The 12,703-nt window shown below is 42.5% G+C and overlaps 1 protein-coding gene across 1 annotated transcript in view; it reads left to right on the top strand.

The window, feature by feature from the left end:
• Positions 1-12,703, top strand: part of zbtb48 (zinc finger and BTB domain containing 48) — a 14,115-nt gene extending 1,412 nt beyond the window's left edge. Inside the window, exons 3-12 of the mRNA XM_036141748.1 lie at positions 1,678-2,365; positions 5,812-6,131; positions 6,202-6,307; positions 6,377-6,469; positions 6,573-6,659; positions 7,419-7,573; positions 8,825-8,961; positions 10,096-10,260; positions 10,346-10,434; positions 12,219-12,703. Coding sequence (XP_035997641.1) covers positions 1,691-2,365; positions 5,812-6,131; positions 6,202-6,307; positions 6,377-6,469; positions 6,573-6,659; positions 7,419-7,573; positions 8,825-8,961; positions 10,096-10,260; positions 10,346-10,434; positions 12,219-12,629 — 2,238 coding nt within the window. The 5' untranslated portion in view covers positions 1,678-1,690 and the 3' untranslated portion in view covers positions 12,630-12,703. The remainder of the gene's footprint in view (positions 1-1,677; positions 2,366-5,811; positions 6,132-6,201; positions 6,308-6,376; positions 6,470-6,572; positions 6,660-7,418; positions 7,574-8,824; positions 8,962-10,095; positions 10,261-10,345; positions 10,435-12,218) is intronic.

Raw genomic sequence — 12,703 nt, 5'->3', positions numbered from 1 at the left:
CTGCAGACAGTGTAAAAGTGAGTGGTCCAAGCCAGCATATAATGAATTACAGTAATCCAATCTTGATTAATAAAAGCATGGATTACAGTCTCCAGATCTCTGTGTGGTGGTACCTTTTCACTTTTGATAAAATTCTTAACTGGTAAAAGCTGTTTTTTACGACCGAACTAACCTGGCGATCGAATTTCAACCTGTCGTCAAATATTTTTTACTGATGATCGAATATTAGGCGTAAGAGGGCCCAAGGAGCCAGGAGGAAAAACTGCTGGACTACAACCAAACATAATAATTTCGGTATTACTTTCATTCAGATTCAGAAAGTTTGAGGTCATCCACGATTTAACATCGTTTAAGCAGTCAGAAAATGACTGTACGGGGTTGTTGGATTTTGATGCTAAGAGAAAGTAGATCTGGACGTCATCAGCATAACAATGAAAAGAAAGATTATGGTTCCTGAAAATTGACCCTAATGGTAACATATATAGAAGAAAAAGAATAGGTCCAAGAATGGAGCCTTGGGGAACCCCAGAACTCAAAGGAGCTGAAGATGAGGTGAATTCACCTAGCCTAGCTGCACTGAAAAGCTCCGATCGGTCAAATAAGATTGGAATCATGACAGAGCAGGTCCTGTAATGCCCACCCACTGCTCAAGTCGCGCTAAGAGAATCCCATGGTCCACAAAGGCAGCTGTAAGATCAAGGAGCACTAGCATAGCAGGATTTCCTGAGTCAACAGTCACCATTAAATCATTAAAAACTCTCAACAGTGCTGTTTCAGTGCTATGAAAAGATCTGAAGCCAGATTGAAACTTCCCATATATATCATTGGCCACTAAGAATGATTGAATCATAAAGATCAAGAGAAAAAGCAGACAGGTAAGGGATGAAGTTGTGGAGAAATTTAAAGCAGGTTTAAGGCTATAAAACAAAATCCCTAAGCTTTAAACATCTCACAGCACTCTGGTTGGTCTATTGTCTGAAACTAGAGTGCAGCACTACTGCACCAGTCCAGCGGGGGAACATGGAGCTGGCGCAGTCATACTTTTCCACTCCACCGTGTCATGTTGCTGTGTGTTGATCTATCAGGTACAACCACAGTACAAAAACATGAGTTTGTGGTTGTTAAATGAAAGTTTGTTTTTTATTAATATGTGTACAAGAAACAGTGTTTTATGGGATTAATGTTTTCAAAAATGAAAATAACCTCCTGGGCCCTACGGTGGTCTCCTGAATTTGTGCTCCAAATAAAATGCTCAAATCTAATTATGCTGTATTTTACCTGCAGTTTCAAATGACGTGTGAAATCTGCAGAATGTAACGATTATTTAAATGGAGTTTGTAATTGCTGAAAAGTTAAATTTGCTCACCAGTACTGCAGGCTGGGGCTTTTAAATAGACAAATAAATAAACAAGCAGAGGTTTTTCATAGTATTTATTTAAAGTACGGCAAAAAAAAAATGCTATCTATTTTTTATTAGCAGTTAACAAACAGCATGGTTCTGGAAATGATTAAGTGAAAAACATTAATTGTCAGGCTAATAGGTTAAATCTCTTGATTTTATTTTTGCTTCATTAAAACACTGTCTTAAATAAATCCAGGCAAAGAAATGAAGAATTATGTTACTTATGCAGTTCTGACGATATCAAACATTAAACCTCTGTGCTCCTGTGGTTGCAGCAGAGCTGGAAGGATGGCTGCTGCTGACACCAGCCATGCGCAGCGTGTCCTTTCTTCTCTAAACCAGCAGAGAGCAGTGGGGAGATTCTGCGACGCCGTGCTTAACTTGGGCAACGGGGCGCTTCACGTGGCTCATCGCAACATCCTCGCCTGCTTCAGTGATCTGTTCGAGGCGTCCGCCCCGAACCCCGCTGCGCACACGGAGCTGTGCCTGCAGGGCTGCCCCAGCGACGGCCTGGAGCTGCTTCTGAACTTTGTCTACACCGGAGAGCTCAAGCTGGAAGCGAACAACCTGCAGCAGGTGCAGCAAGCGGCAACCAGCCTGTGCGTGCCTGAAGCCCTCTCGCTCTGTCGGCAGTTCCAGGTGACCTCTGGTCACCCCGTCCCTTTGAAACGGAAAAGAGGTCGACCCAAAAAGCGCCCGACGGACGCCGTGAAGGAGGAGAACGCTGTAGCGGCCGCAGCAGGAGAGTCCGGTTTTGATGCTTCTGCAGCCGGTTTTACCTCGCTGGATGCTGCTCCCACCACCACACGCTCCGGCCGAGTAGTGAAGGGCCCTAAGAGGCTGGTGACCTCTGGGGCAACCCCCACGTCGGATCCCAAAGCTGATCTCGCTCCTGTTGAGGAAGAGACGTGTGACGGCGTGGAGGAGAACCTGACATCAGATCAGCCAGCTGCTGATTCTGAGGTAAAGTACATGCAGGTTATAGTCATAGTGCTTAAACTTTTCCAAATTTTTTCATGTTAAAACCACAGCCCTGAATGTATTTCATGTGATGGAGCAACACCAAGCAGGGCACCATTTTTAAGTGGGAGGAATTGGGTGTGTGGTTTTCACTTTTTTTTTTTTTTTTTTTTTTTTTTTTTTTTTTAAGTCTTGATTCCATTTGTATTCTGGCATCCTGAGGGGAATGCTTTACAGAACCACATTTTGCTGCATTTCCAGCTTCGAGTCTTAAGGGACATCTGGAAACTTGCTGTCTTCTTTGCTGAATACTGTAGCATGGTATCAGGTTAGATAGATAGAGAGTATCTATGAACCTCAGTTTTCAAGACTTGCCACAGATTCTCAACTTTATTTAGGTCTGGACATTGACTGGACCCATTCTAACGCCGAGTTAGTTTGCTTTGATTGAAACAAGCCTGTTCAGCTCTGGATGTACGTTTAGGGTTATTGTACTGCTGTAGTAGGGCTTGGTGATACGGACCAAAAATAATATTTTGATATTTTTAGGCTGATATACGATTTTCATCTCGATATGTTTTTCTTTTGATAAAGTTATTATAAAAAAACCCTTCTCTGAATCAAAGCTTTATCCCAAATGTCTCACAGGGACGTTTTCTTTAACAAACAGCTGTAGATGAATATGAGAAACAGCTGAAAAATAACCTTCTGGAATACATAAAAATCTAAATATAACACAGCATAGACCATCTCTTGATATAAACTCAATGCAGAAAGTATCTTGTATCTTTTTTCTTTTAAATCTGATATTTTTTAAAATATGATATATTGCCCAGCCCCACTGCTGTAGGTTTTAAGTTTTTTTTTTCTGCCTTTGACGGGATTTAAGATAAGATAAGATCAGCTTTATTAATCTCACATTGGCGAAATTGACACGTCACATCGGTTCAGTAATCAGTAATCATAGGAGAGAGGAGTCAAGTAGGACGAGGTGCATCAAATATATACACAGTATGTCCTCTTTATACCATGGATCAAAAGGAGTTGGTAGGAAAAAGCAAAAAGAAAGAAAAAAATACAAAAAGAAATAAGGCAGAGGATGTCTTCTGTACATTCACTGTGGCTTATAAGCGTGTGTATTTACATACATATATATTCGGGTGTGGTAGCAGCAGGAGTCACTTCTTTCAGGATTATTGCACAGTGTATTAAATAGAATTGCACATTAGTTATTGCATGTTGGTTATGATTTCTGTCAGGAATACAAAGCTGCAGAGTGGCACAGTTGTTAAAGCTGTAGCCTTGGAGCAAAAAGGTCCCTTGGCCTGCGGTCTTTCCGCATGGAGTTTGCACGTTCTCCCCGTGGGAGTGGGGCTTTTCTCTGGGTACTCCGGTTTCCTGCTACAGTCCAAAACATGGCTGTCTGGGAAATTGGGCTTCCTCAATTTTCCTTAGGTGTGAGTATGTCTGCATACTCACACCAGCATCCCGCGCTGGTCTGTGATAGGCTGGAGACCCGTCCAGGGTGTACCCTGCCTCTAACTCAATGATCTCTGGAGACAGACACCAGTTCCCACACTGCAAAAACGGATCTAAAAATAAGTAAAATGTTCTTAAAGTTTGTGTTTTTGTCCTTGATTTGAGCAGGTAAATAATATTATCTGCCAATGGAATAAGTATTTTCCATCCATCCATTTTCCAAACCGCTTAATCCCTCGTGGGGTCGCGGGGGGTGCTGGTGCCTATCTCCAGCGTTCACTGGGCGAGGGGCGGGGTACACCCTGGACAGGTCGCCAGTCTGTCGCAGGGCAACACAGAGAGACAAACAGATCAAACAACCATTCACACCTAAGGACAATTTAGAGAAGCCAATTAACCTAACAGTCATGTTTTTGGTCTGTGGGAGGAAGCCAGAGTACCCGGAGAGAACCCACGCATGCACAGGGAGAACATGCAAACTCCATGCAGAAAGACCCAGGGGTGTACTCGAACCCAGGACCTTCTTGCTGCAAGGCAACAGCGCTACCCACTGCGCCACTGTGCAGCAGGAATAAGTATTTTGTCCCATAAAATAAGATAATTAGACATCCTGCACTTGAAATAAGATGATGGAGATGAGTTGTCCCTATTTAAAGTGCAAAAATCTTATTCCATTGACAGATAATCTTGTTTATCTGCTCAAATCAAGGACGGATACACTCATTTTAAGAATATTTTACTTATTTTTAGTTCCGTTTTTTGCAGTGCAGCAACCCTGCACTGATCAGCAGGTACAGACAATGGTCCCCGGCCCAGCTGAAGAACCGCAGCCATAGAGCACGGTGCTACTGCTAACATGTTTAATGGTGGGAATGGTGTGTTCAGAGCGCAGGGTTTTCTACCTTAAACAACATTTTACATGACGGTCTAAAAGTTCCACTATTGGTCTCATCTGACCAGAGCACCTCCTTATAAATAGCTATGATTCCTACATACACAGTGGCCAACAGGACTTCTTTATAGCTTTCTTCATGCCACGCCTTCATAAAGGTCAGATATGTGGAGTGTAAGACTAATACTTGCCCATCCTGTCAGATTAGACGAAGGCTCATATCTGTGTGGCGTCTCAGGCGTACTGCACTCACCGACGAGCAATCATCACCAAATTTCGCATGGCCATATCTTGTCATGAAGACTTAAGCCTGTCAAAAAAAAAATAAACCGAAATCCAACGATTATAGAAGATATTCTCACATTAACGTTTTCTTCTTCATTGGCGCCTATGGCGAGAAAACGTGGTTTAATGTACCTAATCAACGATCAATGATCACCAAATTTCTCTTTCATATTGCTCCTAATAAGCACATATAACTGTCAAAATGTCAAACCCAAAGTCCAATTATTATGGAAGTTATCTAACATTAAGCGTTTCTGCTTTCATATAGCCGGCCTCTATGCCTATGAAATACTTAATGTCATATAACGTCCATAATAATTGGACTTTGGGTTCAATTTTTTGATAGTTTTAAGTGGTTATGATAAGCAATATATAAGAGAAGTTTGGTGATCACTGAGCATTGTTTAAGTACATTAAACCACGTTAAGCATTTTTCTCGCCATAGGCGCCAATAAAGAAGAAAACGTTAATGTGAGATATCTTCTATAATCGATGGATTTCGGTTTATTTATTTTTTTGACAGGCTTAAGTCTTCATGACAAGATATGGCCATGCGCAATTTGGTGATGATTCCTCGTTGTTTTCCTACCTTAAGCCACGTTAAGCTTTTTAGAATGTCCCCACTGTGGTTCCTTGGCGTTCATGATGCAGGTCGTCCGCTAACGTTCTCCAATAAAACTAAATCTGAAAACTGGTTTAAAATTCAGCTGTGGCGCAACATGATGCAAGAAAAATGCACCACGTGTGCATCCAGTGAACCCCCGGAGGTGTGTGTTTTTTGTGCTCTTCGCAGACGACGGAGCTGAAGACGGACGCGAACGGCCGCGGCGCTGGCCAGGTGGCGGGCGAAGCGGCAGCGGAGGAAGGAGGAGAGGACGACGGCGGGGATCTGGGAGGTCCTGTCGAGGACACGGACGAGGAGTATTTACCCCCCGCTGAGTCCAGTTCCACATCGCTGCCCGCGTCACTGCAACAGAAGCGCAAGGCCCAGAGTAAAACCAACAGCAGCAAGGACGACGACGGCGCAGAGGAGGAGTCCCACAAAGGCTCAACGCAGTGCCCCATCTGCCTCAAATCCTTCAAAAGCAAATATTACCTCAAAGTCCACAACAGGTGCACGGCTGACGGGTTTATTCTCCAGGTTTCCACAGAGAGAATGGCCTCTCACGTTTGTTTCCCGCAGGAGGCACACGGGGGAGAAGCTCTTTGGTTGTTCTCAGTGTGGAAAGAGGTACTTCAGGAAAGAGAATCTGTCCGTGCACGAGAGCAGACGCTGCGGCCGAGTGCAGGTGAGTGGAAAAAAAAGAAAACAACACCTCTTCAGAGCTGTTCTGATTGTGTTGGCGTTGTCTTTCCAGTTGCACGTCTGTCCCACGTGTTCCTTGAACTTCAGCACCAAGGAAGAGCTGCGAGTGCATGTCGTTTCACACACAGGGGAGATGCCCCACAAGGTACTGTCTACGCCCTGCAGACACAGGTGAAATAGTCAGACAAAAAAGACAACAAAAACGCGTGATTTATGCTACGGTGGGGCTCTTTTTTTTTTTCTCCAAGTGTTCAACGTGTAACGAACAGTTCATGTACAAGAAGAACTTGACGACGCACCTGATGAAGATCCACGGACATCCCAAACCACATGCGGTGAGTACAGAGCAGGGATTTCATTCTGGTGTTTTTTTTTTTTTAACTTAAGCCTGTAATAAATCACCTTAAAACGGGGGGAAAATATACTTTGTATGTAGGAAAGAGTGTTTAAATAAAGGTGAGCATAAGAGTGGGATGTTAAAATGGAGCGATAAAGGTTCTGTGGTCCAAGGCTTTGCTTTGAAAGTGACATGACCGGATAAACAGTAGGGGTTGGGTGATATGCACTTTAAATTTTATCATGATATATTGTGCTAATGTTGTGATAACAATGAAAGTGATGATGAAAGACTATTTACACGTCCCTGCAGTCTTTTTCAGGTAACGATGGGGCTGTGACTGCATGTCAATTATAGCAAAATAAGCCCAAATACTGTCTTTAAAACATTTAAAAATGTAACATATATTAAACAAAATTCAAGATATGTTTCATCGGGACTCTAACTAACTGCACAAAGTAACTGCATTTAATTATATTTTTCAATTTATTAATATTTCTCAATAAACCAACAGGGGAGAAAATAGCAAAAATAACAATCTGGACAATGTTGGCTGTTTTGGGGTTTTTCAGAGATCAGTAGTTGAAATTTATCGTTGTCAAGATAAATCTAAATTCTTATCACGATAAGAACTTTTTCACTATAAAGTCCCAGCCCAACGAAGAACTCCTTTAATATTCATACCGTCGTCTGCATTTTATGCACAACCGAGTCCAGCGGTAGGAGCACACTAACAGCAGACAAGCGTTGTTTCCAGTGTCCACAGTGTCCCAAAACCTTCCTAACTCGGACTGAGCTGCGTGTTCATGAGGCGGCCAAGCATCGAGGTGAAAAGCCGTTTGTGTGTGAGGAGTGCGGCCATCGAGCTTCCAGTCGCAACGGCCTGCAGATGCACATCAAAGCCATCCACAGGTAGAAACACTGCAGCTTTTTTTAAGACATCTCAAAGATAATTATAAACTTACAACCTGAGGAATTTACCCAGAAAAAGTCTCCTCCCTCTGACAACCATAACAACAGCACAGCTCACTGTAAGTTTATAAAGCTGCATTTTATTAAACTACAAGACTTCTAGAGCGATGTTTGTCAAACATCTGAGACCAAATCTAGGGTCATGTTTGGAGAATACCGAACAAGGTTTCAACATTTATGAAAAATACGGGTGGAGGGGTGTTGATTATGGCTTTTCTTTGCAGCCACTTGACCTGGACATCTTGTAGTCATTGAGTCTACCCTCTGTATCTATTCTTGAGTCAAATGTGAGTCTAGAAAATCTGTCCAACAGCTCTAACCTGACTGAAACTGGGTCATCAACAGGACAATGATCCCAAACAGAAGCAAATCTTCAACAGGACGGGTATAGAAAGTAACAAGGGTTGCAATGGTCACGTCAAGTGTATTTTTTTAGATGCTTTAGTGCAACATCGAGTCAGCTGTGCACAGAAAACACCCCCGAATCTCAGTAAAGCGAAGCAATGTAATGAAGAAGAGATGGTCAAAATGTCTAAATGGTCACAGGTGTGGAAAATTGTGATAAATATTTAAATCCTAGTGTATACATTGTTTTCAATTCAATTTTATTTATATAGCGCCAATTTATGATACATGTCATCTCAAGGCACATTCCAAAGTCAAATTAAATCAGATTATACAGATTGGTCAAAAGTTTCCTCTCTAAGGAAACCCAGCAGGTTGCATCAAGTCTCTCCAAGCAGCATTCACTCCTCCTGAAAGAGCGTAAGAGCTACAGTGGACAGTTGTCTGCATTGTTGATGGCTTTGCAGCAATCCCTCATACTGAGCATGCATGAAGCGACAGTGGAGAGGAAAACTCCCCTTTAACAGGGAGGGAAACCTCCAGCAGAACCAGAATCAGACTCAGTGTGAACGCTCATCTGCCTCGACCCACTGGGGGTTAGAGAAGACAGAGCAGAGACACAGAAAGCACAGAAGCTCACATAGATCCAGGAATCTTTTCTACGTTTTCCACACTATGATTATTATTTTTTTTGTAACATTGTGTTTGCTCACATTCATCTAAGGTCTCAGGCTCATTTTAATACCAGATTACAAGCATCTCATGCGTTATACTCGGATGCGTCCATTTTTAATCGGAGACCAAAACTCTCCTTTGCATCAAGTGGTTCCTTGTTCTTATTCACAGGAATGAGCGTCCCTTTGTTTGTAGCATATGTGGCCACCCGTTCTCCCAGAAGAACAACCTCAACATGCATCTACGAGTGCACAGCGGCGAGAGACCGTACCAGTGTCACCTCTGTGGGAAAACCTTCAGGACGCAAGGTAGCGACTGCTGCCTCATTGCAACTTTCATCAATATGATTACATATTTTCCTAATATTGCACAGCTCCAATACACCACCCAAAAATAAACAAAAGCATTTTTTTTTAAATTTTCCTCACCATATTTCAAACACCTGTTGCTCCAAAACTCTGAAAGGTACAAGGCTAACATTTTTGTGCCATATTTTATTACTTTTGTGGATTGTTGAGCAGTTACAAGGACAGGAGTGTTTTATCTCGGGGAAACGCCAGCCTGTAAAGATAGTTATGGAAAAGATAATATTAGCAGGAAAGGATTTATTTTTATAACATTTCTTAGCTGAGAATAGCTAGAGGAAACAAGAGGTTTTGCTTCTTTGTCAAATGTAAGTTTTTTTTTGTTGTTTTTTAAACCAAAAAAAAAAAAAAAAAAGAAATCTAAAAACTATTGTAGGCTGTTTTAAATTATTAAATTCCAGGGGATTTGACAGTGGCATTGGAAATGTATTTTGGGGCAAAAGTGAGCACTTTTCTTATAATTTAATTAAACATTAAGAGTCGTTGATGTACAGTAATGAACTTTATAAGATCACTAGGCTTCAGGGATATGCAGCTCTGTGAGTCATTTTTACTTATACAATGGTCTGGGTGAATACTCGACTCTGATTGGCTGCAGGGAGTCCGTTAAAAAGTGTTATAGCATGCTTCTAAAATAAAAAATTCCAGTCAAATAGCCTGATTATTCTAAATATTTATTTCTTTTGTAAGTGACCATGGTACAAGCGGGATAATGCCTGATGAGGTGTCTATTATCATAAATGAATGGACTTAGCGGAAGCAACCGTACTCTGCGTAGTCCATTAATTTCTTATAATGGACACCTTGTTGGGCATTATCCCTTACGTTACTGATAGGACACAGGGGTGATTTTATTTTTAATTTTTTTTATATGGTAGTCCCAAGGTAGAGAAAGGGTCCAAGTATTGGCCCTTGGGGAACCCCACAGGTAAGTGGTGGTAGGGATTAGTCCGTACCTCCTGTTGCTGCGTAAAACAAAAACTTTGGTGTATATTAGATATGGTAAAACTGGCAAATTACGTCAGAGATGAAGTCTTTTCTTCAGTGGGTGATAATGCATGTCTGTTTTAATACCAGCGAGTCTGGATAAGCACCACCGTACGCACACCGGGGAGCGACCCTACGGCTGTGACCTGTGCGAGCAACGCTTCACTGAGAAAGGCTCTCTGCTCCGCCACAAGGCCAGTAAGCACGAAGAGGGCCGACCGCACTGCTGCTACATCTGCAACAAAACCTTCAAAGGTAAGACGGCACATCCTGAATATTCTGTTACCGTTGAAATGAATATTGTTATTGTGAATTGTTGCATCTCTTTTCACCCCTTTAGCACGGGAGCAACTACTAGTCCATCTGCGCCGCCACAAGGGCATGAGGAAGTTTGAATGTAGCGACTGTGGCTACAAGTTCACCCGACAGGTTGGTTCGAACATGAAACTCAGAGAGACACAGCTGGTTGTTGGACACTTCATACGTCATAAAAGTTAGAAAACAAATTGTAGACATTTAAGCGTAAAGAAAACTAAAGTGTGTCGGCTGTCGATGAGAGAAATTCACAATTAAACAACAATTAACACAACATATTAGGAGCAAATACCAGCCCCAAAGAAATTTTCTCGTAGTTGTTTAGTTGAGAATAGACGCCGGTCTTGCTGCAGACTGCTTCACTATATTTATTAAACATTTTATTAGGCACATACAATATGTTGCCTTATTAGTCCGAAATCTATCAGTCAGTAGAGGATGGCTAGCTTATTCAGAAAGCCATCCTACAACAAAGTTTATGTAGAGCTCCTACAATCTAGACAAGTCTGGGCTTTGAGATCGGTATTCTCCAGGATAAATATGAAAATAGATTAAGACAAAGTTATTTTATTTCTCAATTAACCAATTCAATACAGCGCCAAGTCACACACAAAATCTCAGGGCACTCTACAAAGTCAAATTTAAATCTTAGTTCTACATCTCTTAGTTATATCCTTCCTTCCTTCCTTCCTTCCTTCCTTCCTTCCTTCCTTCCTTCCTTCCTTCCTTCCTTCCTTCCTTCCTTCCTTCCTTCCTTCCTTCCTTCCTGTGTTCTACATCTCTGTTATATCCTTCCTTCCTTCCTGTGTTCTACATCTCTGTTATATCCTTCCTTCCTTCCTTCCTTCCTTCCTTCCTTCCTTCCTTCCTTCCTTCCTTCCTTCCTATGTTCTACATCTCTGTTATACCCTTCCTTCCTTCCTTCCTACCTTCCTTCCTTCCTTCCTTCCTACCTTCCTTCCTTCCTGTGTTCTACATCTCTGTTATATCCTTCCTTCCTATGTTCTACATCTCTGTTATACCCTTCCTTCCTTCCTTCCTTCCTTCCTTCCTTCCTTCCTTCCTTCCTTCCTTCCTTCCTTCCTTCCTTCCTTCCTGTGTTCTACATCTCTGTTATATCCTTCCTTCCTTCCTTCCTTCCTTCCTTCCTTCCTTCCTTCCTTCCTTCCTTCCTGTGTTCTACATCTGTTATATCCTTCCTTCCTTCCTTCCTTCCTTCCTTCCTTCCTTCCTTCCTTCCTTCCTTCCTTCCTTCCTTCCTATGTTCTACATCTCTGTTATACCCTTCCTTCCTTCCTTCCTTCCTTCCTTCCTTCCTACCTTCCTTCCTTCCTGTGTTCTACATCTGTTATATTCTTCCTTCCTTCCTTCCTTCCTGTGTTCTACATCTCTGTTATAGCCTTCCTTCCTTCCTTCCCTTCTTCCCTTCCTTCCTTCCTGTATTCTACATCTCTGTTATACCCTTCCTTCCTTCCTCATCTCCTAAATATTTCTGTACTTCCTTTCTCGTGTCCTTCCTTATATACTGATTTCCTTCATTCCTTCTGTCTTTCCTTGTAACCTTCCTTAATTCCCTACATAAATGTAAAGGACTGCAAAATTAAATGTGCCAAAGTCGGACATTTTCACATGAAAAATGTGATGGATACTATCTATACACAAAAAATATATTCTCAAAAATGACAAAATTAACACTTGGACTTAAAACTGAATGAATGTGAAATTAGTCACTAATAGAATCAGGAATTAAGCAACCAGTTATGGAAAATTTCAGTGGAGAACTGCTCATAAACATTTAAATTGTTATTTGCTGAGAGGTCTAACTTTGGCCAAAGTTTTATTAAAGTCTCTCCCGTTGCATGATTTCCTGAATTCATTATCCGACGTCTGTCCTTCAGGCACATCTGCGGCGACATGTCCAGATCCACAAGCGCACAGAGAACTACAACCCCAGGCAGAGGAAGCTGAGGAACCTCATCGTTCAGGAGGTCGACGGAGATCCAGGTGGGAGCGAAGCCCCTGAACCCGGGCCGCCTCAGATCACAGAGAGCGCCGCGGACCCGGCCGTCTGCCAGGAAGCCACCAGCTCTGACTCGTTACCGGACCTCAGCTCCGGCTGCATTGTCAGCGTTGTGGTAGAGTCACGGGACGCTGCGGCGGAGGAGGAGGAGGAGGAGGAGGAGGAGGAAGGGTCTGATCAGGAGAGGGAGCGCAGTGAGGCAGAGGACAGTTTTAATGTTCTGGAAGAGCTGCAGCAAACTCAGCTGACCAGTGAGACGTACGAGTCCACGATGGACATGGAGGAATGAACTCATCATAATGGAAAGAAGGATGTGAGCCCCAAAATCAGAGGAGGTAGAAAATAAACAGGAGCCACTGTTCA

This window comes from Fundulus heteroclitus, chromosome 1, assembly GCF_011125445.2.
Source record: "Fundulus heteroclitus isolate FHET01 chromosome 1, MU-UCD_Fhet_4.1, whole genome shotgun sequence".
In the NCBI taxonomy this organism is placed as follows: Eukaryota; Metazoa; Chordata; class Actinopteri; order Cyprinodontiformes; family Fundulidae; genus Fundulus; species Fundulus heteroclitus.
The sequence above is the reverse complement of the archived record's forward strand: the minus strand, read 5'-3'. Positions and strand labels throughout refer to the sequence as shown.